The 26950-nt window shown below is 51.6% G+C and overlaps 10 protein-coding genes across 10 annotated transcripts; 4 read left to right on the top strand and 6 right to left on the bottom strand.

Moving 5' to 3' along the window:
• Window positions 1-192: 192 nt before the first annotated feature.
• AA0111_g7929 (hypothetical protein) lies at window positions 193-1263 on the bottom strand (the record flags this gene model as incomplete). Its single annotated transcript, XM_028654320.1, has 1 exon — window positions 193-1263. One exon carries the CDS (start codon window positions 1261-1263, stop codon window positions 193-195), a length of 1071 nt encoding a protein of 356 aa, XP_028504472.1.
• A 1293-nt stretch (window positions 1264-2556) lies between these two features.
• Window positions 2557-3297, bottom strand: AA0111_g7928 (hypothetical protein; the record flags this gene model as incomplete). Its single annotated transcript, XM_028654319.1, has 1 exon — window positions 2557-3297. One exon carries the CDS (start codon window positions 3295-3297, stop codon window positions 2557-2559), a length of 741 nt encoding a protein of 246 aa, XP_028504471.1.
• A 2417-nt stretch (window positions 3298-5714) lies between these two features.
• On the bottom strand, window positions 5715-7630 carry AA0111_g7927 (hypothetical protein; the record flags this gene model as incomplete). Its single annotated transcript, XM_028654318.1, has 3 exons — window positions 5715-5922; window positions 6006-7208; window positions 7266-7630. The coding sequence occupies 3 exons, from the start codon at window positions 7628-7630 to the stop codon at window positions 5715-5717; spliced, it is 1776 nt and encodes a 591-aa protein (XP_028504479.1).
• Window positions 7631-8772: 1142 nt separating this feature from the next.
• Window positions 8773-10020, top strand: AA0111_g7926 (hypothetical protein; the record flags this gene model as incomplete). Its single annotated transcript, XM_028654317.1, has 1 exon — window positions 8773-10020. The coding sequence occupies one exon, from the start codon at window positions 8773-8775 to the stop codon at window positions 10018-10020; it is 1248 nt and encodes a 415-aa protein (XP_028504478.1).
• Window positions 10021-12792: 2772 nt separating this feature from the next.
• Window positions 12793-17133, bottom strand: AA0111_g7925 (hypothetical protein; the record flags this gene model as incomplete). Its single annotated transcript, XM_028654316.1, has 4 exons — window positions 12793-15613; window positions 15665-15744; window positions 15789-15870; window positions 15917-17133. 4 exons carry the CDS (start codon window positions 17131-17133, stop codon window positions 12793-12795), a joined length of 4200 nt encoding a protein of 1399 aa, XP_028504477.1.
• A 715-nt stretch (window positions 17134-17848) lies between these two features.
• On the top strand, window positions 17849-19612 carry AA0111_g7924 (hypothetical protein; the record flags this gene model as incomplete). The annotated part of the gene is made up of 1 exon (XM_028654315.1): window positions 17849-19612. The coding sequence occupies one exon, from the start codon at window positions 17849-17851 to the stop codon at window positions 19610-19612; it is 1764 nt and encodes a 587-aa protein (XP_028504476.1).
• Window positions 19613-20521: 909 nt separating this feature from the next.
• Window positions 20522-21384, top strand: AA0111_g7923 (hypothetical protein; the record flags this gene model as incomplete). Its single annotated transcript, XM_028654314.1, has 3 exons — window positions 20522-20760; window positions 20816-21176; window positions 21241-21384. 3 exons carry the CDS (start codon window positions 20522-20524, stop codon window positions 21382-21384), a joined length of 744 nt encoding a protein of 247 aa, XP_028504340.1.
• A 504-nt stretch (window positions 21385-21888) lies between these two features.
• On the bottom strand, window positions 21889-23028 carry AA0111_g7922 (hypothetical protein; the record flags this gene model as incomplete). The annotated part of the gene is made up of 1 exon (XM_028654313.1): window positions 21889-23028. The coding sequence occupies one exon, from the start codon at window positions 23026-23028 to the stop codon at window positions 21889-21891; it is 1140 nt and encodes a 379-aa protein (XP_028504475.1).
• A 790-nt stretch (window positions 23029-23818) lies between these two features.
• AA0111_g7921 (Protein transport protein) lies at window positions 23819-25013 on the bottom strand (the record flags this gene model as incomplete). The annotated part of the gene is made up of 5 exons (XM_028654312.1): window positions 23819-24101; window positions 24152-24601; window positions 24651-24766; window positions 24911-24949; window positions 25011-25013. 5 exons carry the CDS (start codon window positions 25011-25013, stop codon window positions 23819-23821), a joined length of 891 nt encoding a protein of 296 aa, XP_028504474.1.
• Window positions 25014-25293: 280 nt separating this feature from the next.
• On the top strand, window positions 25294-26128 carry AA0111_g7920 (hypothetical protein; the record flags this gene model as incomplete). Its single annotated transcript, XM_028654311.1, has 2 exons — window positions 25294-25568; window positions 25618-26128. 2 exons carry the CDS (start codon window positions 25294-25296, stop codon window positions 26126-26128), a joined length of 786 nt encoding a protein of 261 aa, XP_028504473.1.
• Between the last annotated feature and the right edge of the window lie 822 nt (window positions 26129-26950).

Here is a 26950-nt window from a genome sequence, read left to right as displayed (position 1 = left end):
TTACAAGTAGACAATTCCGCCGCCGTCGTATTGAGTTGTGCCCGCCCATCCGTCATGCCAAATATGATACCATCGTGATGAACATTGCCAACCATCGCATTGACACCAAGGTCTTCTCCGACAGAAATATCCACGTCGTCTGGGTACGTGTATGGGTACCCAAGGTCTCGAGACTACTCCAGTCCATCCACCTCACATGACAGCCCAGTCATCGGCGTCATCGCCAGTCTTGGGGTTGAACTCCTCAGCAAGGATCTGGTACCTGGAGCTGGGGTTCTTGTTTTCCTTGATGACCTCAGTCGGCCTGACTGGCTTGGCGGACTGTTGTGGCTTCGTCTCAGTGACGTTGCTAAGCTCTTCGGCGAGTTCCTCGTTCACCGTCTTGCGCTTGGTCTTACCACCCTTGGGAACCGTGGTCCAGGCGGAGTCTTCCATGGCCAGTCTCATCTGCTCTTCCTCCGAAGGGAGGCTGTTGAGGGGAGCGGAAGCCTTGGCAGCGCCGTTGGTGGGGGCAGTGGTTGTAGTAGCGGTCTGAGCGGGAGCCTCAAAGGTGTCAAGTAGCTGGCCAGTCGGAGCAGGCTTGGGAGGCTGGACGGCGCCGCGAGATGCCTTGGAAGACACCTCGGTCCAGGCGTTCGAGGCAGGGGGCTTGCTCTGACCAAGACCGTTCTTGGCGGGCTCACCGCGAGCCTCACGAGCGACGCGACGCTGCTTCTCCTCGAGAGCCTTGCGCGCCTTCTCCTCTTCCTCGCGCGCGGCCTTGGCCTCTTCGGCCTTCTTCCTGTTCTGGCGCTGCTTCTTGGACTCGGTCGCAACCTCTGCCTTTTGTGTCTGCGCCTTGACTGACTTGGCTGGCTTCTCCGAGGGCTTGATGCTCATGACGGCGGGGGAGACGGATCGCTCGCCGAGCATGTCAGAGACATCCTTGCCGCTTGGGGCCTTGTTTGTGTAGGCGGCGGGCGGTGCGACCTCCTCGTCGGCAGCTTGCTTGGGCGCGGCTTGCTTCAGGGTATCGGCAGCCTTGTTCCCAGCATCCTGAACAGCCGTCTTGACAGACTTGCGGGGCGCCTTGGTAGTCTTCTTTGCGGCCTTGGGCTTCTTCTCCGAGCTGTCCCAGTTGACGGCCTCCTTGAGCGACGAGGTTGTGGACTTGCCCGTGGTTGATCGTCCTCGCACATCGGCGGTGTTGCCTTGGTGCATGTAGTACCAGTAGACAGCGCCTCCAATGGCCAGGAATACGACCCAGCTCATCCACGGCTCCATGATGTAAGAGGTGGATGTGTGTGCGTCGACGTGTTCAACGATTCGAGGGTGCGGCGGTGACTACTACACAAGGTCCAATGTCAACGCTGCACGGCAATGCAACAGCTGGCAGAGCGGACCGCGAGAGGATGACGGAGTTGGGGGAGGCGGAGCAAGGAGTACTGAACAAAAGGGGCTTACAGGTGATTAGTTTTGCCTTAGCCCGGGCGTCGTAATGGTGGTGAATAGACGCGTTGCACAGGCTGCTTTGCTTGACGGCTTCGATGGCGTTGCGAGAAGAGGCCAGGTAAAGGTGTTGGAACCGCTTCGGGAGCTACGCAACCGTCGAGTGCAACCACGGAATCGCGCACTTGAGATTGGCGCCGCGCTTCTGAGGGGATTTGTCTTGGTTCACGTGCTGCTATACCTTCACATCGACTTGAATGTGTCGGAGCCAACAATGCAGGGCGAGAGGAAGGAGAATTGCTGGACGTGGCAGGGTGAAGGTGCGAGTGGTAGTGAGCTTAGGAGTGCTTCCCCGTTCGGGATGCCGCTAAGCAGGGGTGAGTTGAGGCGCTGCGGCGGGTAGGATGCATCACACAAGGCGGATGATTATATTTCCTCTATGCAGTCATGACATCAATTCCCTTCTCTGTCTATCTTGTCGCGTCGCACACTTGTGTCTCGTCCATGACTACTCAATGGCTCTATCTGCTCCCACGTGCAACTTGAAAAGGACACGAAGCATCAAGCACAGGCTCGCTCGCGCGGAGGCGGAAGGCTACCTCCGACACCCCCGACCCCCGACGGCGGCCTCTAACGTTTTAAGCGGCTTGACACCAAGCCATTCACAAGCCATTCATCATCTGCCGCTGCACCATTGGAATCTCTTTCGATATTGCCCTGTCTCACGGGCTGCTTCCCTCTGTGTTTCTTGTGTGGCCCCCCTTGCTTCGTGTAGCAGCCGTCGACGATCAGCAGTGAGAAGTACTGACACGTGAAAGGGCATGCATGGCACACGGCGTCATATAGATAGGAACTGGCTCGCTCCAACGGGAACACAGTACAGTAGTAGACACGAGCGAATGATATTCACCAAACAAAGGCTCCTGCAACCACAATCACAAAGCCTATGTACCAACCCAACCATAAGAAAAAGAACTCGTACCTCATAACTCATTACCCATATAGGTTCAATGTACAACAACAGCAAACCACCATAGCGTAATCCGTCCAGTTCGCCTTCACAACACCCCAATTACAAAGACGCTTCAAAAGGAAACCCCCAAAACCTAGGTAATAAAAAAACACCCCTCAACAGCGCCTCTTCTGCGCAACACCCTCGGCACCATCCTCACTCTTCCTTTTCCGTCCTCCCGCTTCACTGCTCAGGCTAGAACTACGGCTCATCGGGGGTGTCGCAACGCCCAGCGGAATCGTCACTCCCCGCGGTGGTGTCACCCCACCATGCATTTGCTGTCCCAATGAATGTGCCTCCTGTGGAGGAGACGGCAACTTCACTCCTTGCCCTCCTTGCCCTCCCAACCCCACCGCAGCCGCCGCAGCCCGTTGCTGAGCCAGCAACGCCGCCTGATTCCTCTGCGCAATTTGCATCTGCCTCGCGATATCGCCTAGTCCCGGTCCTACGATGTTCCTGTCCCCGATGATGGTCGCGCCGCAGTTGACCGTGATGTTGATGTTGGAGAAGCGCTTCACGCCTCTGACTTGCGTTGTCGATGTGTGTTCCCTTCTTGTTGGCGTTATTGGCGTTGGGGGACGACGCGCTGTTGTTGTATCCTCTCCTTGTTCTGTTTTGTTCGTGTTGGCTGGGCTGTCGGTTGTGGGATCCTGGCCGCTGAGTACGGTGGATATCAGGTTTGCTATCCGTACGCTGTCCATTTGCGCAATGGAGATGATGTTTCCATAGCCTCGGATTTGTGTGGCGGCGTTAATGATGATTTCTGGTGTATCGTCATCGGAAGTTTCGTGGGGGTTGGAGTCTACTCCTTCTTGCAGTAAGGAGTCGTAGGGTGACGTTATGTTGGACATGGGCATGTTTGGGCCTGTAATTGTGTGGTAGGCAGGTGGTGCTACTGTTGGTAGCTGATCTTCTGTATCAGGAGGTGAGTGTGTAGTGTTGTTGTGAGGATGTGAAGTAGAGAATATGTTGTTGGTTGGTGTCGTTGATGAATTATTGTGGGTTATCGACAATGATGCTTTTACAAGATCTATTTCGCTGTTCTTTCGAAATGGGTCCATGACATATATGAACGGCTGTTCTTCTAGCCAAGCAACAAATTCCCGAGTTTTGACGATATATCTTGTGGGGTATCGTGACCGTGGGGTCGTGGCGTGATGTTGGTGTGATGGTTTGGTGCGACGATCATGCGAGTTCGGGTACTATGAGTACTGGTAAAATGTGTTGGTTAAAAGCTTTGCCGGTAAATTGTTGCGCAACCACGAAAACGTGTAGGATGTAGGAGTGAACCAATACTGGGTTATGTTGTTATGCTGGAGTGTCTTGTTGATGACGTTTGCCGTGGATGATGGTATTCGTGCGTTATTCGCAGTACAAATCTAGATTTTGTTAACAAACGTTCATTTCCCCTGGCACCAGAGAATAGGAACCACAACCTTTTCGCTGTCCGCGCTGTACTCAGCAAACCTCCTCGAGCGCTACGCACCAGCAGTCACTTATATATATAAACAGCCACATGCAGTCCTCCCGCATGGCCTCCTCCCACAAACCACGACACCTGAAACAACCAACACAATACTCAACACAATAGGAAGAAGCCTAGTTTACACACCTCCGTACCCACCCCCAAGCACCCACACGCCACACAGATCCATATCTTCCACAACAGCTAGCCCACACGGGCAGTTCGCAGGATCGCGCACTGAGCCTCCAGCATGGCCATTGTTGCTATTGTCACAATAAAAATGCGTTAAGCCGCTTACAGCACATTCACTCTGGTTGGCTGGCTAGGTATAGCCAGATGCCGGCCTTAGGCGGGCAGTGTTTCGAGTCTGCGAATGATGATGACCAGAGGAACGAGGATCGTTTCGACGAGGGCGAATCATGGCAAAGGGAAGTTAGATGGTTGGAGAGAGGGGCGGCTAAGCGCCCAGGTACAAAACCACAACTTGCACGACAATAGCATCAACACGGTAAATTTGGTAATGTGATTCTGCTATAGTTGGGATGTTGGCCCTGGCACGAAGACGGCGCCCATCTCTTGGATACGAGGCCTTGATCTGTGCGTTGTGGTGCGTACAACGTTCAGGCAGCTTGCGCTGACTGTTTTGATGCCTGCCTTCCTAATGTCACGTTCAATAAGGCACAATAGCAAGAAATGCAGTACGCAAGAACTGTCCTGCTCTAACCAATGCCTGGGATGTTTGCTCTTACGCCGCATGCACGTGAAACGACAGATGCTGGGGTGTGCAAAGTGTTTGACTAAGACAATATGAGTCTGCTAGTATCGATGCTGCAGTGCTGGTGCTGATGACAACATGGGTGAGTGATAGGCGATCGTCTGATGATCTGGGTGCACAACACGAAGCCATCACCAAGACAATAGGATGAGGACACTAACGGAACTCACCCAAGTCCTTTGAAAGTTTCGTAATGAAAAACGTGAAGACGGTCTGTCTAATGGGTACAACCAACGATGTTTGTATTATGAAACCAGAAGGATGAGTTTCATCATGCTGCTATGGCATGTTGCTACTAGAGATACAAAGGTACTTGCAACGTACAGAATTCTCCGAAAGAGCCACACCGACACTTACGATACGGGGTCCTGTGCAAATCACTACGTTCATCCCGCATCCAACCCTCTGTCTCACCGCTCCAACCCATGGTCCTCAGCTTCTGTCGCGAAGCTAACACAGTAGATGCGATTGGCTCATTGCCAACACTAGAATGACGCGTCCCCAACACGTTGAGGGGCGCAAAAAAGAAAGAGGGAAGGCACAATAGGAATGCAATCTGCACTGCCAGCTGGTAGATGCTATCTGCCATATGCCGATCATAACGCGAGGCAGCAGTACTCATGACTGATAGGCTTAGACCACGTATTGTTGGTTGTACTCGAGTCCGCATCACGCTTCCCAAGGCAGATACATGCTGAGTATACGCGAACCGCATCATTGCAATATTCCTCCACCTGGCCTGAGACCGCCTCGAACTCGGCATCTGGAATCTAGCCAATTGGCCCACAGTGATCGAGTCCTTGCGGGAGGGAGAGAGAGAGAAAATAACGTTGTTTTACAAGCCTGCTGTCTCGAACAAACGAGCCCAAGACGCCAACGCTGCAGAAAATGCTCCAGAACAACAAGAAGAAAAAAAGGCCTCGTTGTTGTCCAACGGAGTGACTTTTGAGCCGAGAAGAACAGGCATCAGAAGGGACAATCAGAGGCTGAGGTTGTACCCTCGCTACTAGCAAAGTACATGTCTCAGTCGACTCTCACCGCTGCGGCCGATACTGTTGAATCTCGTGCTGCGGCCTCTCGTGGTAGAAGAGATTCTCGCTCCAGGGTGGAAGTTTCTTATCGCGTTCATAGAGATAACCGCAGTTATTGCAGAGGGTACGTGGGCCTTTGGGTCCGTCGCGGACAGCCCAGACAGCGGTTCCCCAGACCCAGCAGTGTGCGCAGCGCCACGTTTGTCGCTCACTGTGTTTGTTGTTAGTTTTGATGTCTCTATACACATGATACCATAGATAGGAGTGGTAAGAAATGGGAAACTTGAAACATACCCTTCTTGCAGACCTCCATCCTGCCCGCCGTACCCAGAGCCTCCCCCAGCACCCGGCGTGCCTCTGCCAACCGGACTCAAGCTCCTGAACCGCCTCTTCTTCTTACTGCGCTCGCCACGACCCATATTTTCCTGTCCTTCGATATTGTTGAAGAACTCGTTAGCGGGGGTGCCAGTCATATTCGTCGTGCTCGAGAATCTTGCCGTCTCTCTACGTAACCGCCGAATCTGCCTCTCACGGTCGCCTTCACGCTTCTCAATCTCTTCCGGTGATAGGATTTCGACTTTGGGTTCCCATTCGTCGCAGAGATGCTCCTGGTCGTATCTCCAGCCCGCGCCAATTGTGGGCTCGACCGCGTCGTTGTCGATCTCGCCGTCACCTACTAATCCGCCGTTCTCGCAGGCTTCCTTTTTCAAGCGCAGGACGGCTTCGTAGATGCTGTGTGTCATGGCGTTTACCCATTCTCCCGATAGTCCAAGATCTGCGCATGTTGTTTTGGCAAACATTTCTGCGAAGCCGGGTGGGTGGAGTAGCGACCACTCAAACTTGTCTGTGTATAGTCGGTTCATGAGGTTGATGTTGAGGGTGACGATGCACCGGTAGGTGTCATCGGGGTTATGAAGTTCTTCCGATGGCAGTGCAGTCGCAGTTGCGCTGATGCCGTTTGGAATGCTCGCTGGTGTCTGCGCGCCGTTCGTACGCGATACGCCATTGGTCATAGGGGTCGACGCGCCGTTTGTGGCTGGTACTTGGGGCGTGGATGTGCCGTCTCGAGATGTCGCAGGGAGAGCGGCCTTTGCATTTATTCCTTGGACAGCGGGCGCGTTTGCAGAATGGAAGAGCGGATGCAGCGCGACACCGGCGTACTCCTCGAGCTGCTGACGGATCTGGTTCGCGATTTGGGATATTATGAGGGGCTTTCGGTCGTTTGGCAGGTCCAGTTCGTCGACAAACTGCTTTGCAAACTGGTCGGGTGTCGTCAAAGCTTCGTGCAGGTTCCAGAGGAACGAGTCCTTCAACCTGTACGCGGGAGTAACATCGGGCTGCTTGTAGGCGGGCAGATTTTCGTTGATACCGAACTCTCGCGCGTTGGACGGTGTTGGCAACGGTGCGTCAGGACGGAAGGCCTGGATGTCCATGTCTATTCGAATCGGTATCAACGTGACAGGCAGGACTGATTGCGTCTGCACTTGTTTTTCTGTTCTGCAGTATGTTAGCCTCGTGCATCCCATAGCTGAAGTGTGCCACCATGCCACTCACAGTGTGCGCTTCGGCCTGCCCATCCAGTCTCGCCATATGCCTTGAAGGTCCACAGGCGCAGTGAGCTCCTGCCCCAAAGCTGCTATTTGCGCCGTATGGTCTGCGCTGGCTACGTCCATCTTCTGCACACTGCGCAGACCAGTGGCCCGTCGCGGCCTATCGCTGTCCTCAAAATCGTCATCGTCGTAGGCGTCTTCGGCATAGCTAGCGACGGCAGTTCCTCGTTTGGTCACGCGCGGCGCAGGAAGGGTATTCGAGGGTGGAACAATTGGCGATATGAGCGAGTTTCCGTGGCTTCGTAGTCGCGGCGCATAACTCGACATGAAAGCCTGGGGCGGCGCCGTCTTTCCCGTGCTCGTAAACATGGCTGTTGACACGGGTCGGGTCGGTGGTTCGTGTAGGAGACGTGAGGAAGCTCAGCAGAGCTCGCGAACACTAAACGCGTCGCGATGTCGGTGCGGACACTGTATGCAGGAACGGGGGGGCACGGGGGCCGTCGGGAAGTTGGTCGATTCGCGATTAACCCTACGCTACGTCGGACAGTGAAAACCGTTTGAATTGCGAATGCTCTTGCGCGTCCCTGACTGGTGATGGAATGCTTTCGCGGTTGCGATGGCTAGTGTTGCCAAGTGACACTAGTACGCAACCATCTAGCGCTCTTTCCCTTTCACTCGCTGTCTCACTTCTCCGTGACCACAGCACTTTTCGACATGGCTGAAGGCTTTCGCACGAAAGCTATCACTGCCTATTTCGGGTCATACCATACGTACACAGACATGGAGACTCAGATGCGACTCGTGCCTTCTTTGCGTGATCATTGGCGCTCGCTGCCTCCAAGTCTGATCTCTCCCTGTCGTTATGCGCGCTTCAGTACCCCTCAACGACCTGAAGATCAACCATGGATCGTCTATATGGCACATAGCGCAGGCGGCTTCATGGTATCGGGAAGGTAAAAAGCGGGTGGACCCGATGGCTATTCATAACGGTTGAGCCTTGCGCAGTCTTCGTCAGCTAACCGCCGTCCCCACCAGCTCTCATCATCCCTGTCAAGTAACCGCCATCACCGTTTCAACTACCCGCCATCACTGTTAACTGACCGGGGTGACTTAACAGCGCTTCCTGTTTATTCTTTAAAAAGCCTTCAATGCTGCTGTCATGGTACTGCTATCATCCACATTCACTTTCACATTCCTTGATTCTTTACAATCATTACATTTCATATCCACACTCTTTCACATTGTGAAGTCATTCCCCTATTGCTCACCGGCGGAGCTATTGTTTTATGATACCACAGCGGTTCTCTCACCTCTAACGTTGCGACTATTAAGTCCTTGTCTTATATTCTTCCTTGCCAGCTTACCGACACTACGAACATACCAACCACACAGCGATCGAAGTATTCCCAACTAATACTTCATATTGTTCCTTGCGAAACTTTTCCGACAATACACCCCGGTACCTCATTCAGATTACATACATACATTCTTCAGCTGGTCTAAGAAACACCATGTCCGCTAAGTCGACTCTCATTGCCGCGGCGGTCATGCTGGCCATGGCACCGCTCCACGCAGGCGCGCACATGATTTTGAAAAGCCCGGTCCCCTACGGCAACCCCAACAACTCTCCTCTCGAGGCCACCGGCTCCGATTTCCCTTGCAAAGCCGTTCCCTACACCGTCAACACCATGAATGAGTGGCCAGTGGGCTCCGAACAAACACTCTCATTCACCGGCACCGCTGTCCACGGCGGCGGCTCCTGCCAAATCAGCGTAACCACTGACAAGGAGCCCACAAAAGAGTCAAAGTGGAAAGTCATCTACTCAATCGAAGGTGGCTGTCCCGTTGAGGCTGCAGGTAATCTTGACCAAAACGGTCCTAGCACCAACAATGCCTTCAAGTACACTGTGCCTGCCGAGCTCCCTAATGGGGTCATGACAATGGCATGGACGTGGTTCAACAAAATCGGAAATCGGGAGATGTACATGAACTGCGCGCCCATTACTGTCTCTGGTGGTTCTGATGACACAGCTGGCTTCGACGCGCTCCCCGACATGGCAGTCGCCAATATCGAGGTTGGTACATCCTGCGGCACAACCGCGGACAGCAAAGAGTTCACCTTTGAGAATCCCGGAAAGTACGGCACGGTTGCCGGAACAGGTCCGTTCGTGGATCTCTGTTCAGGCAAGACTACCCAGGCAAGCTCCTTCAGTGGTGGCAGTGGTGGTAGTGGCAACACTGATACTGATCCTGCTCCTGCTCCCGGTAACTCATCTGCCGCCAACCCTCCCTCTGCTCCAACGGCTTCTCCACCCGTAGCCACACCACCCTCCGTGTCCACCACAGCATCAACTTTCCGCACCATCAAAACAGTCACTGCGCCCATGCCCCCGCTACCCTCCAAGACTGGTGGTGTATTCGCACCAGGCGCTAGCTCCGCTATCATGCCAACTGCATCCGCCGTCGCCCCATCTGCGCCTCTCCGTCCAACAGGTCAAGCTCCTGCAGCATCAGTATCGCCTCAGCCACAGCCGTCAGCCACACCCTCTCCCAAGAGCCCGGTCGCCGGTTCCGCAGGCGAGGCATGCAGCACTGATGGTGCTACTGTTTGCTCAGCCGATGGTACAAAGTTTGGTACTTGTAACTTTGGCAAAGCGATTATGCGGCCTGTGGCTGATGGGACGACGTGTAAGGATGGGGCTATTGCGAAGAGAGGGGAGAAGGAGTATCGCCATCGGAATCAGAGGACTGCTGTTTAGAGAGAGGGGATGAGTGATGTTAGAATGTGTTGTTGTTGTTGTTGTTTCGTCGTCTTTGCTGTAAGATAGCGGGGAAGTATCTTTTTACAGTCTACTCTTGTGATTATGAGGAGCTGCATGTAGTAGATAAGAATGTCCGTCTATCCCGGATCTCGTACACTCTTTATGCATTCCATCTAGATCACATGAGCGTCTCCTGCCTTTTGGGCTGAAGAAGTCCTTTCACTCACGTGCAACTCTATATCATCTAGTCTTTTTCGTTCCAACATCAATCCGGTCAATCTCTTTGGCAAACTCGGACCTCTATCTGTGACAATGCTATCCAGCTTGACACTAGGGTACTTCTGCCGATAGTGGTTCTTTTCTCGATGCCACCATGTACGCCAGACCAAAAACACTACAACGGTCAAAGGCACGCTAACTACCCAGTATACCCAAAAATGTCTAGAGACAACCGTAGTTCCCTCGTTTGAATCTGATGATCGTGCTTCAACGTCGGCCTGCCAATCGAACATTGACGAACTGAACAATGTCTTTTTGGTAAATAATTTCGTTAGCTACGATTTCTCTTCTTTTCGACTGCGATTGTTGATACGTACGGCTATGAAAGTTGGAGGCAAGAAGAGGGTGGTAACAAAAGCAAGGGCTTTCATTGCGGCACTGTCAAGTCCCGTAGTCGCTGCGATTGTCGAGTTGACGTTGCTGTCTACTTGGGCGAACAGATTGTACAGCTACAGCGTCTGGTCAATGCTTGAACTCGTCTTTAAATTGAACTGAATCCCTTACCACATTGAGCTGTATATCCAATCTGGCCTTTATTGCTTCCGTGTGTTCTAGTATCGAGATGACAAGACTTGCCAAGGTCTCAATAGTGTAATCTAGCTTTGGCTCTCTTCCTTGTATCGGTTCAATGAGATCTCGGATGTCCTTAGAGATATCTTGAAGAAACTGACAGTATCTGGTATTCCATCTCAAGTTGCCAGCCAAAGTGACTGCGTCGGTAACAGTAGTGTTGATTTGAGTGATGATCGTCTTTCGATCCAGCTTTTCCACATTGAATGAATCTGGAGAATTGACGTTTCGCCCGGCTTTCGTAACTCCTAATTGCCTTTCCAGTCCCGTTGTTCTCGGAGATAGATCACGCCCTTTGTATCTATCCGCATTGTAGACGTGATCTTCGAGTAGAATTACCGGCAACAGCAACGGATGCCTCCAATAAGAACTTGTCGATCTAATGAGCTTGCTAATCCGGGGACCATGCGGTTCCAGATGTTCGGGACGCTCCATATTAGACCCGTACCTTTCCCAACTCCCTTCATAGAACATATTCCAGCCGAACATGAAGCCGAATGTGACGTGTGTTTTGAATGAGTGCGTCAGGCAGAGGCCGTAATTTGCAATCTGGTACATTTGTGGGACCTTGATCGTAATCACTAACTCTCATGTAAGATCCGTATATAAATGTCCTGATAATTTGATCTTACCGAGCTGTTCTGGATCGTGAGAAGCCGAATGACGAAAGTAGTAAGAATGACCGCCTCCATTGAACTTGAAGAATGGAAGCATTTCAGTTGGTAGACCGTATTTTTCTTCTACAGCCAAAAAGGATGCCTTGCTCATGCCGAACTGAAGAGGTTGGAAGCCGAGTCTCTCACAAACGAGCAGTTTAATGCTGCCTTCTTCCTTTGCAAGACGAGAATTAGTTGGTCGAACGAAGCGGCCTCTTTGGTGTAACCAATCATCTACCTCCAGGTCGCTCAGATCTCCCTCCCGATAAATGTCATTTGGTGATGCATTATCTGCAGTCTCTAACGTCAGGGTACCGATAGAAACAAAGTATTGCTAGGTTCATGTTGGGTAAGCTTACCTGTATTTGCAAAAGTCCGAGTTGCGATATATCGAAGCTGCCCTTCTCCAGGTACCCACTGGCACTCGTCCAGTACTTGCTGCCGTTGCACATCGAACATTGCTGCTTCTGTGCTCTGAGAGAAACTAACTATAGAATAAAGAACCTCAGTGGTGATCAGCGGACTTTGAGGTATTTATGTAATGCTCAAGCTTTTTTGCCTTTTCGTCTGTATTTATCGATTCACTGAAAGGAGAGTTTAGGATCAAGTATAAGACCGGTCAGTCCAAGTACTTATCGGCCTAGTAAGTTCCTGAACTTGCGGCACAGTCGACGATTCACCGGTTGCCCATGTAGGATGACATCATCCCTGGCAGCCGCCAAGCTCGTCCTTGTTAGCCGCGTGCCACTATTTCCGTGCGGCAAGCGGTGTTTTAATGAAGGAAACTGATTTTGTAACTAAGCGACGCATTTTATAGACTGGATCTTGAGAGCCTTAGCACGATAGTTACTAGAGGTGGGAAAGTGCGAAGGGGTTGGCAATTTTGTATGGTACAAACCGGTGAACTGGTGCTTAGCTGCACGTGTGCTGGCCGTTGGCCGAGCAGTGGTATGATAGTTCAGGCAGGTGGGGTGTCACAATGCGTGCCAGTTGTGTGGCGCATACCTTGCGCCAACTCCGTAGAAGGGGAAGCAGGTTTCGCTAAGCACTGTAAGACGCAGGCACAACGCTTTCGAGTCACAGTGTGATGTACCGCGGTAGAAGTCTGTTCCTAAACACTTCGCTTCACTATATGCAGCTTTGTAATGATCACATCTATCATCTAGCTACCGTAGACATGGGCAAGGACTTGATTACAATTACTCGGATATATATCGCTACCAATCTTTCGATGAACACCACGATCAACTAAGCAAGTTGGTTTCTAGAGCTCGATGCCCTGAAGGATTGTCTGTATTTCCTTAGTCCTCCATTCATCTTCAAGACCTGTGCATATATCCCGTATAGTCTTCTTGTCAGTCTCACCCGATTTCCCAGAAAGTATCCCCAGATCAACGGGATGTTCTTCTTCCATGATCTTCGCCTCTCTCTTAGCCCTTGCCTTCTCGATTCGAGATATACGAGACTCAGCCTGGAGTACCTCCATTTTAGTTTTTAGATGCTCGACGGCTTGTTGCGCTAAAGTGTCTTTATCATTCGAGGATAGGAAAGCCACAATCTTTTCAAGATTTTGTATGATGTTTGAGTTGAGCAATGTGCCGGGCGGTCCATCCGGTGGAAACAGCACTCTCTTCTTCAATTCTTCGTCAAGTCGTAATATCGCAGCCCAAAGTGGTGTCCAGGTATCTCGCGACCTGAACAAACTTTGCACGGAACCATCAATGTCAGGGCCTGCAGCATGTGTCTCGTCTGCGCCGTATTGTAGGAGCCGTTCTACCATGGCCTTGTGTCCATTTGTGGCAGCGTGGTATAGTGCAGTACCCAAGAGTGGATGTCTACAGTTGATGAGCTCATCATCCGAGTACATCTCGAGGCAAAGATTAAGAATCTTTGGTGTTATCTGCCCAATTTGCGTGTAGGTGGGGCTACCGGCAAGAAGGTGTAGGATAGTGAGTTTGCTTGTGAGATCGACGTAAAATGCAGGCCGCTGAGCCGGACCGCCGTTACGCTTGCCAAACAGGAATCTGAGCGATTCAAGGGTACGATTCGTATGTTGAGACAGGATCTCCACAAGAACACTGACTGATTTGGTCTCTGGTCCATTCAACCCATACACTTGGAGTGGGTAGACCGCATCAACGTCAGCATTGTTATCGATTAACGCCTGGGCTACATCAAAGTTTTGGTTCAAGACCGCCAATGCAAAGGGTGGTTTGACACGTCTATCCGTGCTCTCGATTGGTACACCAGCTATAATGAGAGCGTCGGCGATGTATCTTCCGGGTCTTGACTGACGTGGTCGTGATGCACAGATATGAAGCAGGGATATATTACCCGCAGGTGTCGTTGTCGTAACTGAAGTGTCCGCCCGGTACCGTATGAGGAGCTGAAACATTTCTTCGTGATTCAGCTCGATAGCCTTCTGCAAAGGTCGATGATCCGAAGTTCCACTAGCGCTGTATCCAAGTTGCAAAAGACACTCAACGATGTCTAGGTTTCCATGGGCGACCTCGTGACACAGCGTCCTACTTCGTACTTTTTGGAGCTCTTCGGTAGGCATGGCGCCCTGGAAGGGAATTGAACGAGCATGGAGTATCATCCAGGTGATTTTAAGGTTGCTTTTGTATTTGTGTCCATGGCGCACGAGACGGCTTCGCAATGACAGTGGATCGAATTTGGTCAGTTTCTTACCGCGTGCTAGATCAATTACGGAAGAGACATCTAGAAGCTTCGTTCGGGGCGCACCAGTAGGACCATCGATATGGGTAATGAACTCCGCGAGGATCTCCGGAAGTGTCAAGGCAGCAGCCAACTCGAAAGGCGAAGATATGTCGACCATTGTTGCCTTATCGCCTTTCCATTCACCTGGGTGCTTGTTGGCACTTTTCTTTAGAGCATCAGCTCCTAATTTCAAAAGCACCTTGACTGCTGGAAGGCTATTCATGAGGACCGCTCTTCCAAGTGGCGTTGTTTTGGTTTCAAAAATATGCTCCCAATCAGCTCTGATACCACGAACGTCCGCGCGCATGCCGCCAGAATGTAATTCGATGTCAGCCCCTGCTTTGATCAGAGCTGATGCAATGATCTCCATTTCGTTGGGCAAGAAGCTACAAAGCCAATGCAGCGGTCCTTCTTGCGCATGATGATAGCCGTTTGCATCAGCCCCTTTGTCGAGTAATAGTAGTGCACAATCAAGTTTACCGCCAGAGCAAGCGCATACTAGTGGGGTCTCGTCCACATGCTGATTTGGCAAATCGATGTTGCAGTCGTACTTCTCAATCATGTGACGCAGGGCATTCAGATTGCCTCTTGCGGCGGCGTAGTGCAGTGGACCATGTCCCCGTATGTTGACGTAAATTCGGTCAAATGTGGTTTTTCCTCTGCGCTGATATTGTTGTGTTGACGACCCTGGGAGCTGAGAATTGAGTAATCTCAAGCAAGAGTCGTACGTGTCGCCGAGAATAGCCGCGATAGTCTCATCGAGTTGACTGATATCCCTCAAGCTGACCCTGTTCCATGGTGGTGTCATGTGCGGCAAGAAGAAGTAGCCTATCCCAACGGCACCCATTTGCGAAAGCAAGATGTCACGGTACTGCTGGAACTTGTTCGACCATTGCTGTTGGATTGCTCCAGTATTAGTGTTAATCAGCCCGAGTACGTCCTGGAGACAACTCCAGTGACCCCGCATTACAGACATCCTCAGCAGTGACTCAAGTCTCCCTTGTGTGAGGCTGACGTTGACCTCAAGTGCGCGGGAGATCCGCCATATCCAAGCCTGCGCCAAGTAATCTGCATCATCATGACTATCGTCATTCGAAGAGGCTTTCGATAACCACTGTATAGTTTCGTCGGCGTTGAATTTAGTGCCGAATTCGAGGAGATAACATTGGAACACGTGGAACGCAGCGACTGTCTTGTTCATCTCGATAAGATCCCCAGGTGCATTTGCACTGTCATTAGCAGTGGCTTTCAATTCATCCAACATTTGCCGTTGTTGATCCCAGGTTAAGATCTTCTTCAATCGCTCTGGCTCAAACAGTACCTCTTCGGGATTGGGCTCGTTCAGACGAGGTCGGAAGCCAGGACTGTAAGCGGTCAGTTAATTGCACAGATCTTGTAGAGTAGTAGGCCTCTACATGTTGTCTTGCAAATCTACATCATTGCCATATTGTCCAAGAAACAATGCAGCACCGTCTCTGGTGATGCCGTGTTGTCCCTAGATACCTGTAAGCGACAATTAGCAATTGGAAGCTGACTTACGGGCGGTCCCCCGGTCTCACTGGCTGCTCGTTCTTCGTTCTTCTTCTTGATGAAACGCAAATATTTTGGTATATGACCAAGACTGTATCCCATCAGTACTAGATCTCATGTTATCACGCTTATCGTACTCTAATCCTCGTAACGCCGCTTGAGCCATTACAAGATCTCGGTCCTCTGGTTCCAGTCGCACGGTGTGGAGGATGGTATACGTGATGGTATCTACGCAGCGTTGCGACATTCCCCTCATGCTAGCATATTCACGAATGCTAGCAACAGCACTAGCAGTGAAACTTTGCGATGCTTTGCGTGCGCTCAAGCTGCGCTTGTCTTCATCAGATGCATCCTGTGCTGCGCCAGGAAGCGACACAAACCCTTGGCCGTCCTCAAATGCTCTCCAAACCAATAAACCAAAAGCGTACACGTCTGTGAGTACCATCCCATCTTTGGAGAGTCGCTGACTACTCGTTACCTCAGGCGCTTGAAAAGGCCACGTCCAGGTCTCCATTTTGCGAAATTCGTTAGGCGTCATGTTCATCACGGCACCACCGAAGTCCGCGAGTTTCGCAGTGTATGATATACCGTCCAGTGGCTCCTTAGCAGGTACGATAAGTACATTTTCGTGTTTCATATCTCCATGCACAATCCCGCAAGCGTGGAGTGCGGACAGTCCTCGCCCAACATCGTAGCACAGCTTTTGCTTTGCTGCAAACGACAATGGCTCAGAAGAGGCTTGCAAAGTCGCGAAAGTACCAAGCGATGCATACTCCATTATCAGCACTGGATAGGTAGATTCCGAGATTGGTGATAGGCCCCATTGAATGCCCAGCAGTCGAATAATGTTTGGATGGTAACGAATCGGCTCGTGAAGGAGAGCTCGGATCTCAAACAAGATCTCTTTCCAGTCGTTCTGTGTGAGGCTGCTGGAGCTGGTAGAAGAGCTTTGAGATGTGATCAGCACATCGTATCGAATTTTGCGGAACGGTACATACTCCAGGCTCTGGTTCGTCGCTCGGGTGTCCGGAATGATCTCCTTCACAGCGACATCGAGAGGTGGCTCATTCACATCACGAATCCATTGAGCATGCTTGACCATGAATGTCTTTCCCTGACCTAGGATCTTGCCCGTGTTTCTGACGACTGAGGAATCATCGAGGACGATAGGCGAGAACGAGCGCAGCTTGCGTTCTAGACTGGTAACATGGCAGACAAATGAAGCGAAGGAACCCCGCGGAGTTGTTGCAGGCAGTGTCTTTGATTCTGTCGGTTCTACAGATGGCGGAACAGGATCGCTGACTGAACCATAGCTGGATTCCGCGAATGACCTGATCCAGTCAAACTCTTCCATTGCAAGTTCGTTCGAAGTTTAGCGCAGAGGTCGATTGCTGTGGGTGAGCTCGCAGCAGCTCGCATAGCTTCTCGCAGAAAACCATACCGTTATACTTGTAATTTCCAGGAGAAAAGCTCGTGTCACTTCCAGCTGCCAAGAGATGTTATACGAAGATTAAATGCACATTCAACAAGAATAGTATTGTCGTGTTCAGGTTCTGAGTGCCTGAGGTTTGTATCGGGACAGTCATTGGCTTTACCAGATGCACGTTTCAGCTGCCAAGAATTGAGTGAGGGGTCCATAGCAACCGAGCTCGTATACCTGGATAATCTTCTGAACAACACATCTCATCATGCTAGCTCGAAGAAACGTCGACCTCGTGCGTGTCATGACCGAGTTGGTATCGCAGCCGGTGATAAGAATGCGACCGTTTTCTCCACACTTAACCTGCTCTCTACGCCCCAGCAGCCGACAATAGCGCAGCACCAACGCAGATGCGCGGATACATCAGAAATACTTCCATCCTTCCATCGAACCAAAGTGCTCCTCTAGATAGGGACGCTCGCTCTCATCAAGGTGTACCCTCAAGGTATGCAATCCCGTTTTGGTTGGAAAGCTATCAAGAAAGTAAAAGTGTACACTTCTAGAAAAGGTTCCAACGCTTGAGGTACAACTCGGAATAAGCGAGCACCCTCGTCTTGTATCATTCTTCTAGCTTGTTCACCTACCAATCATGTCTGGATTCGAAGTAGCCGGAGTTGCGATCGGTATCGCACCCATCGTGTTCAAGGCGGTAGCGGAGAGCATGAGGATACTAGAAGATACGATACGATTCGATGACGATGCGGAAGACCTGGTAATCCGGATTGAAACAGCGAAGGTGCATCTAAGCATCTGGGCTACAAGTGTTGGGCTCGCCGAGGGCGAGCTTGTGCCGGCTTTGCACCCGATAAACGATCTCATCGTGAGAACGCTACAGCGCATCGAATTACTCGTTACCAACCTCGAACAGCATGGGAATAAATACGGCTTGCAACTCAGAGAGACTGTTGATGCGGAACCTAAGAGGACGAGCGCTATGGCGCTGCAGATGAGGCGGAGCTTGCACCGCGTGTTGAGAAGATCAGATCCAAAAAGGAACCTGGAGGCTTTCATCCAAGCCGAGAAGTTGAACGAATCTGTGACTAACAAGAAACAAATTGGAGTTGCAAGTCGTCTGTTTTGGGCTGTCCGGGATAAAGAGAAGTTTGAGCATTTTGTCTACACTCTCGAAACCCATATCAGTGGGCTGCACAAGCTGGTCTTTGAAGATCAGCGGAAAGAGGTACAACAAGAGGAAACGCGTTTCAGTTTCCACATAGTCCAAGAGATAACTGATATAGGGAGGCTGTCGCTGCTCCAAAACTCCCCACCGGATGAGAGAAGATCTCCAGAGGTGGATGTTGCGTATCTCGCACAATGTAAAGCCATAACGCTACAAGAAGTAGCCTCATTGCCAAGAAAGTCCAAAATCGATGATTGGAGTCTTAGTGACACCACTCTTGCAGACCTGACCAGGATTCGTTTCCTTAAACCTGGACATGACGATCCTGGGGTTGCATACCTGTACGAGAAGAAGGAATATGATCCAAACATATCGGAACAGGACAAAGATATCCTGCATGAGCGCATTCGTAGACTGGTCTCGCTTCTGGGCAAACCTGGCAGCCAACGCCATCTCCAAACTTTGCAAGCAGTTGGATATACGGATGATCCAGGTCGCCACTGCTGGTGGATCGTCTTTCGTTTTCCGCTGAGTCCGCTTGATACTTTGGGATCCGCCGCAAGCGAGCCACTTTCTTTACGCAAACTCTTCGATTCTCCGTTCAAGCCCGCACTCGAAACGCGATACAGGCTCGCCAGGCGTATAGCCTACACCTTCGCTAAGCTTTATGGCAGTAACTGGATGCACAAAGGCATCAATAGTAATAACATCATCTTTCCGGAAGTCTACACCACGAATGCTGTCGTTGGGTTTCGGCAATTCGAAACTGCCTTGGTTCAGGGCTTCGGTTACTCCCGTCAGTATACCGAGGCCCAAACCATTGACCGTGGAAAAGTTCTGCATGACTTAGAAGCAGCCATATATCGGCATCCGCTGTATCAAGGCGAGACAGCCTCTGGATATCAGATTCACTACGATATCTACTCCTTGGGTCTAGTGCTATTCGAGATTGCGCTGTGGTCTCCCCTCATGGCGTTACTGGCTGCCAAGTACAAGCCTGGAAAGGTACCACCGGTCGCTTTGTCGCCAGACATGAAGCAGTTTTATGAGCTCGAGGCAAAGGAGCTCCACAGAAGGGTAAACTTACGTGTTGACGCTGAAGTCGCGTATCGCGTGGGCACGAAGTACAAGAACGCGGTTCATTGGTGCTTGAACCTCAAAGGGCCAGTCACCGCGATTGACTTCTATAACATAGTCGCTGTTCCGTTAGATGACCTCTGTAGCTCGAGTTAGTTGGGAGCTATCCTAATAGTCGGACCATAAAGCAACGCACTCCGCTTGGCGGTGGTAGTGGCGCACTTGGCTGCGAAGCAGTTTTTGGGTGTCCGGAATTGCCGGCCTTCAACCAGATGCAGTTGTCCTAGCTCCGCAAGGCGGGAATTCCGAAGTCTAGAACTTGAATTGTACAAAAAGGTCGTGGGGAAGCAATTTGTGGAGAACGTTGGGCTTCGAAGGAGTTTTAGCCTCGGACTACGAGGCTTCCGGATGAATAGCCGACGCCACTAATGCCACCTCAGTGTCGATACCCCCAAAAAGTCGAAGATCAACATGCAAGATCGCATCTTAATTTCCACAGTCGTCAAGCTCCTTTCTTTGCCACATATTGAAGTGAAGCTAGATGATGCGTCGTCCCGCAGGGCTGAATAGAGTCATACCAACATAGATAAAAAGCCTTTGGCCTTACCAGTTTGGGCACTTCCAAGCTTGATCGTCGTAGGGCAACCTAGCATTGTCTAGACGCCTTATACCCATGTGACCAGATCCGGCAAGCCAACACATGCTTTTGACCAGGGGATTTACGTGGCTGGCTGACCGACACCCTGCTGTGAGCGGCAAGCGACTTTCTGGGCTTGAGATGCTATATTCACGAGGAACAACAAAAGCTAGGTAGGTAGGTTTGGTGGCGTTGGAGTGTAGCTTTACTTCGCGCTGCACCATCCAGACAGTGCCGGTATCGCCGACTCCAATCATTCCAGTAAACTAAACGTTCTAGAATGACATGAGAGGATGAACAGCAAGCAGCCTAGCCCTACAAGATGTCTTCAAACTCTTCTTCCCTCCATTCCATTGCTCCACCCACATAGAATTCAGCGTGATATTCTACAGCAATTCAGCAGCCTCTATTGTCTCTTACATCCCACCATGCACTTCAGCAAGATAGCCGGGTTGGCTTTGAGTCTTACAATTCCCGCTGCCGGAATCTCCGTTCCTCGAAGTCCGGTTCCTGAGCCCGCATCCCCAATAGTCTCGAAGTTGTTCTGTGACGTTGTGCGTGGGCTCGTTACTGTCGCAAAACAGCAATCTCAGGCCACACCCTTCTGCTCTTCTTACCTCAAGATCCCTGCAGTAACGAAGACTTCCACAACAACCTCCTTTACTGCGTAAGAATATACCCATATCTATGTCTTAGGTTGCGTTGTTGCTGACAGCAAGCAGAACCATCACGCAGACTAACACAGTCACGTCTGGATCTATCACGACTACTGACGCGACCGTTACGGCTACTGAAGATGCGACCCAAACCGAGACCGCTTTGGCGACTGTTACGGAATTTACCACAATAGTAGTAACCAGTACCACGGTCTCTCGTACTACGAGCTACTACCCCGGGTGTTTAACCGCCCGAGCGGAGCAAAAGCGAGCGGCTGCTGTTGCCACAAAGAAGCCTACATGCCTCGCGAACTATATCGAAGGTCAGGCTCTTAGCTCGGCTTGCAAATGTCTCTCCGTACCTACCTCCAGCACAACTTGGACGGCAGTCGTAAACATTCCCGCAACTACAACAACTTCAGTCACAGTAAGCCTCTGAAAGCTTTATCAATTTAGGTTTTCAGGTCACTAACCTATGCTCTTCCGATTAGGTACCCAGAACAGTTGTCGCTACTGCGACCATAACGCAAACCAACACTGCTACAGCCACTATCACGAACACCGCGACGGTGACTTCCACAACCGTCATGCAGACAACTGTAACAAGAATTCAGAGTGTAATTGTTCTCTGTTAGCTTACATTGGTGCGCGATGAAGTACTTTAGTGCAATCAATCCTATCTTATAGCTCTACAATAACACAGAAGCGATGAGCCATCTAAAAGTTCGGTAATACATCCATCAAACCTATGCATAGATGCCTCCGAAAAAGAGTGACTGGCAGACTCGAAAAACAGCAGTCCACATCGTGGCCGTTCCCTTCATCGCTTACACTGCAGCTGGAACAATCTTGAACAAGCTTTCGCTAGCCTTTGATTGTACCAGATAGTGTATTGAACACTCAATCTTAGCTACAAACCTATACTATTGATATGATGGGCGTGCTGGTGATAAGACGCAGACACAACGCTGTTGAGTTACACTGTATTGTATCGCAGTAGAAGTGTGTTCCCAAACACTTACTTGGCTTCACTGTATGCAGCTGTATATATACTCATTTGGAAGACAAACCTATACTATATACTACAACATGAGTGATAAGATCGGCTTCATTCGACTTTTGTAGCAAAATTAAAGTCCCTACCTCCACCGCGCGCTACTCCCCGGCCCTCCACTACTCCTGAACAATAAAACTCCAACACCCACTGCCACAGCACCAAGGAACACCCACTGCGGAATAACAATATCAGTTTCTCTCCTCTTACTGTACCTCCTAGCCTTCTCCGCATACATCTTCTTCCTCAGCGCCCTCTCTTCTTCGTCCACCTCCGTCGTCACATCTTTGATCGTCACATTTTCTACTTGTTGCACGTCGCCCTCCCTCCTCTTCACTTCCCTGAGATAATCCCGTATAACAGGATCCACTTCTCCGCTCAGATCCACAAACGGCATATCCTTGACTTCAACACCCTGATCAAGCGGAGTAGCAACGTTCAAGCCCCCAACCACCCCCTCCTTTGCCATCTTTCTCCCTTTATCAACGAGCTCGTCATCTGGCAGCCATTCCTCCAGTGTATCAGAGGGCAACGACCTAAAAACAAGACACATCCACATCTCCAGCACATTCATCACCAAATCGGACCTCTCCATGCCCGCCACCAAAGACGAAGAAGATGAAAAAGAAGAAGGAGGAAGAACAGCACACACCCCAAATACATTATACGCACTCCACTCAAGCGCATAGTAATGCAAGCTGGGATGATCCCTACGATATCTAAAATTCAAATGCTGAGCCACTCTCTGCCTCAGATTGCCACTCTGTCCCACGTACATGCGCAGACGCTTGTCAACGCCAAGGATGCCGTTGAAGTAAATGGCACCTCGAGTCTCAAGCCGCAAGTCGCCGCCAACATGTTTCAGGGCATCGAGAGATAGCCGATGGGAGGAGGAGGAGGAGGAGGAGGAGGAGGAGGAAAGCAAAGTCCAGAGTTGGGGCCGAACCATGGAGTAGAGAGAGGTGGTCAGGGTGGGGATGCTATGCTGATTGATCCATGCGGAGTACTCGTCGTAACGTGGGTTCGTGGCGGTATCGTCATCTTTTGGCTGGGAGAGCCGCGTTAGGAGATGTGTGAGTATGGTTCGGGCTTCGAGTTGGGGTGGGGTTAAAGGCGTCTGGCTTGTCTGGTTCGATCTTGCTGGAGCTGGTGGGATTTGATGGGGTGATGGCAGTGTTGTGGACAGGGATGAAGCTGTTTCGTTGCAAACTTCTGCAGCCGCCATAGTCTTTTACTCCTTTTTGTAGGATGTCTCCGGACAGTCGTGGTGGAATATGTATATTTGGGAACCTAGGTAGATAGGCGGCTGTAGAAGGCTAGCGTCTAGGCAGCACATGCAAGGTGTGGCCGCCTCTTTCTCAAAGACACAGATGCAACGCCGATATCACACTGCAACTAGGCTACCGACTGTTCGAGGACATCGAAATGGGTATTAGTCTCTGATGTGGATGTTAGCTGTAAAGTATCAGAATCTAGAAGCAAGGGCCAGATGTTGGGTTCGATGAGGCTGAAGTTTAGCGCCCGTCTTACCTACCATATCGGGCAACTTTTGAAAACTGTCGAACACGGCATCTCGCACTTGACCTGGCGCCTTATTCAACTCGGCCACTTGGCGATCGTACGCAGGTACACCATTGGATAGCCAAGCATGTATCGACGACATGAGCTACAAGACCAAACAGCGTCAACACAATGGAGATGACAATATGCAAAGATCAGCTCGTCAGTGATTGCTATTGGAGAAATTGATTCAAGACTACCGTCTCACACTACTCGCTCCCATCGAAACTGTGCGCTCGTACCGCGCTCTATCAGAGACCATCCCACCTCCCATCATACCACACCCTCCCCTCAAACCCATTCCGATAATAAGTGCCCGTTTCAGTAATCTCGCGGCCCTGATCATCGCCAAACCACTCATCATACGTCCACCACTGGGGTCTCAGCCTTCTCCCGTACCGTACAGGATAATATCTGATGGGCCCAGCCTGCGCCATGATAGGACAACGGATGTTCTACTCTTCAATCGTCTTGACGCATTCCCAACCCCCGCTCAACCTTTCCTTCCACAAACTAACCCGGTTGTCGCCCGTGCTAATCGCAAGCGCATTGCCGCTGAGACTCCAGCTCACGCGCCACGCCGCAGCGTCGACATCGATCTGCGTGCGCTTCCACTCGCGCAGGTCCGAGGAAGTCCAGATGGAGACGGTTTTGTCTTGAGACGCGGAAGCGATGTAGGATTTGGAGAGGACGGTGGGGGACCATGCTACGTCGCGGACCCAGTCGCCGTGGATCCCACTGGTTCATGTTAGTCTAGTACATGTTGTCGAGTCACTCAATGGACATACAGTAGCGTTGCGTTCCAGCTACCGCTCTCAGGACTGAATTCCCAAACCTTGACCTGGCAGTCGCTACCTCCAGTAACAAGTCGTTTCGCAGCTCCAGCCTGGTTCCCGCTCGCGCTCATAACCTGTCCCGGCGCAAAGGCAGGTGCCCAGCTCACGCTGTTCACGCCTGTGCCGTGCGCGGGGAAGATTTGGTGTGTCCAATTGTTGTCCTTGAATTCGAGTACGGAAACATTGCTGTCGGTTGATGCGCACGCCAGAAGACAGCCTGCCTCGTGTGGGGCCCATGCGACCAGGTTGACCGAGGCGGTGTGGAGGGCGACTTCGTAGATCTTTTGCCAGCTGCCGGATTGTTCGCGCCAGATGAGGACTTTGCCGTCATACGAGGACGAGGCGAGGATGTTTCCGTATTTGGGGTGGGCCCATGCTACGCTCCAGACGGCGCCCTCGTGGCTTTGGCAGTCAGCGGACAGATCGTGGAACGCGGTGGTGAGTGACGTACCCTCTCAGTGTCTCGACTAGTGTGTGCTTCTCACCCTCCACCTCGAAGATCTTGATGGTCTTGTCTGAGGAACATGTCGCGAGCCGCCTGCCGTAGTAGTCCAGAACGGCATCATGCTGTACCTCGTTAATATACATTGGAGACGGATTCCGGCTTGCCATTGCGCGAGTGGGTGGCCTGGAAAGTATAGAGGCGGGGTGAAGATAGAAGCGGGTAGAGGGAGAGGCGGGGGGTCTGTGGGGCGTTTATGCAGAACGTACAATCATGTCATCGTGGCCCGAATTCGCTATAACGTTGGCCTGGAGCGGAAGTCGCAAGTTAGCGGGAGCAGCTTGGGCGCGTTGGTGGGGATGTGCTTGCCATTTTCGTTGTGGTGTTGCTCTGGCGGGAGGCAGTGAGGGAACGCAGAGGTAGAGCAGTTGTTTGTAGGCGGCCAAAAAAGTGTGTAGGCAGAAGTATGAGCAGGCGCGTCCAGACGTGTCCACAGCTTGAAAGTGCCCCAGAGTTGGTTGATGCTGTTGTGGCCTCAATGCAGGGGTCTAGATGAGATAAGATTAGATCAAATACCTCGACGCGCTAGCACCGCCCAACGCCATCACATGCAACACTACCTCGCTTGGGGTCCGACTCTCTACACTTCATCATGGCTTATTCGTCCCCAGTTCACTCTCAAAACTTCTACCAACTCGATGCATCGACGCCTCCACCCCCGCCTCCAAAGCCAGGACGTTCAAGTGGGAATGCGACTCCATCACAGGGACCTCCATTGCCCCCACCCCCACCGGGTCAGTCATCGTATCCGGGGGATCAGCAGCAAAGCCCTCGTGCACAGCAGCGATATTCTCAGATAGACTCCGAGCAACCCACAGTCCAACCGCCCGAAGATGGGTGGCTACCTGACGTGCTCAAGGACAAACCGTATGCCAAGTCTGCGTCATTGATACATGCACCACTAAGGTACGAGTAGGACCAAGGACTTGCACCATGTGCTTCAAACATCGGAACTGCAGCATGCTATAGTTCACAATCCCGATACAACACATCCATCACTGCCAGCATCAATCGCGCCTCTACAGGCGCTTCTTGCACAGAATGTGGGACTTGCAGAATCACTCAAGCAGCTTGAAGCACATGTGCAGCATCAGCGTGATGGCACACAGTCGCGTCTACTGGCACTCCGTGCTTTGGAACGTCAGTGGAGAGCAAAGCAGACTGAACAGGATGAAGCACTCCGAGAGTTCAGTCCGCCGGCCCTGTATCAGCGACTGAGTGCTTCGGTAGGCGAGCAAGAGGCTCTCTGCCGGGGACTGGAAGAGAGCTTTCTCGAAGGCGAAGGCTTTGGCGGTGGAGACGCCGTTGCCAGCGATCGAGAAGTAACGGACTTTGTAAGGCGCTTGAGAGAAGGCCGGAAGATTGCGTACCTTCGAGCAGAGCGCAAGGAGCGATGGGACGAAGGTCGGGTTGGCGGTTGGCGGTGATCCACCTTGAACTTATTATAACTACTAATATCAGACCACGCACCAACCGTCGCATCGTCAAGTCGGTGCTAGAATTACCAAATTGAAATTGCCATTGCCATGCCATGATAGTTATGCGGCGGCGGAAGTCGGAAGCATGCTTGAGAGTCAAGGCCGCAGGCACATGCTAGTCATGGCGCGAGATATGCGCCCGCGGCTATGAATCTAAGATTGCATCCCCAGGGGCCTCGTCATTTCCGTAGGAACATACCTCACCGTTAGCTAAGATAGGCCGAGAGGCTGGACTTGTCTCCACGACTCATTGCGATGAGCACTGTCCGTCGTTCGCGGCTGAGCCACATCCCAAGACAGATGCCCCTAGCGTGATGACTTCCGCATTTGGCTGATTCCGTACGCGTCGGAAGATTGCGCGATGCCAAAATGAAGGTGAATGCAAGCCACCCGTTGCGGGTGTCACATGGCAGGGTTGCGTTTGCTATGCACTGGGACCGAATCCTGTGAGCGGTGATGGCGCTTCGTGGAGTGTTTCATGTCCTCAGGCGCCTCGGCACGTCGCCTTCTCACCGTGTGTGTCAGCGTCAGCGTCAACGTCAATCGGAGCGCGCGACTCTGGAATCATCATCCACTTTGAGGGCGAACATGCTCCCGAATCACATACAGCATCGCAACCTCGACGACATCGTCCAAGAACCGCCCCCTTAGTCTGCCGCGCTTATTGGCCGGCTAAAAAGTGTACCTGCAGCGCCGGACGCAGCCCCCCTGGCGCGGCTCGCTCCACTCGAGCAGCGCGAACCGCCCATCGCAGCCAGGTGCTGACGGATG

Source organism: Alternaria arborescens, assembly GCF_004154835.1.
Source record: "Alternaria arborescens strain FERA 675 chromosome Unknown contig_19, whole genome shotgun sequence".
NCBI classification, from domain to species: Eukaryota; Fungi; Ascomycota; class Dothideomycetes; order Pleosporales; family Pleosporaceae; genus Alternaria; species Alternaria arborescens.
Note: the sequence above shows the minus strand (reverse complement) of the source record. Positions and strands in the feature narration are given on the sequence as shown.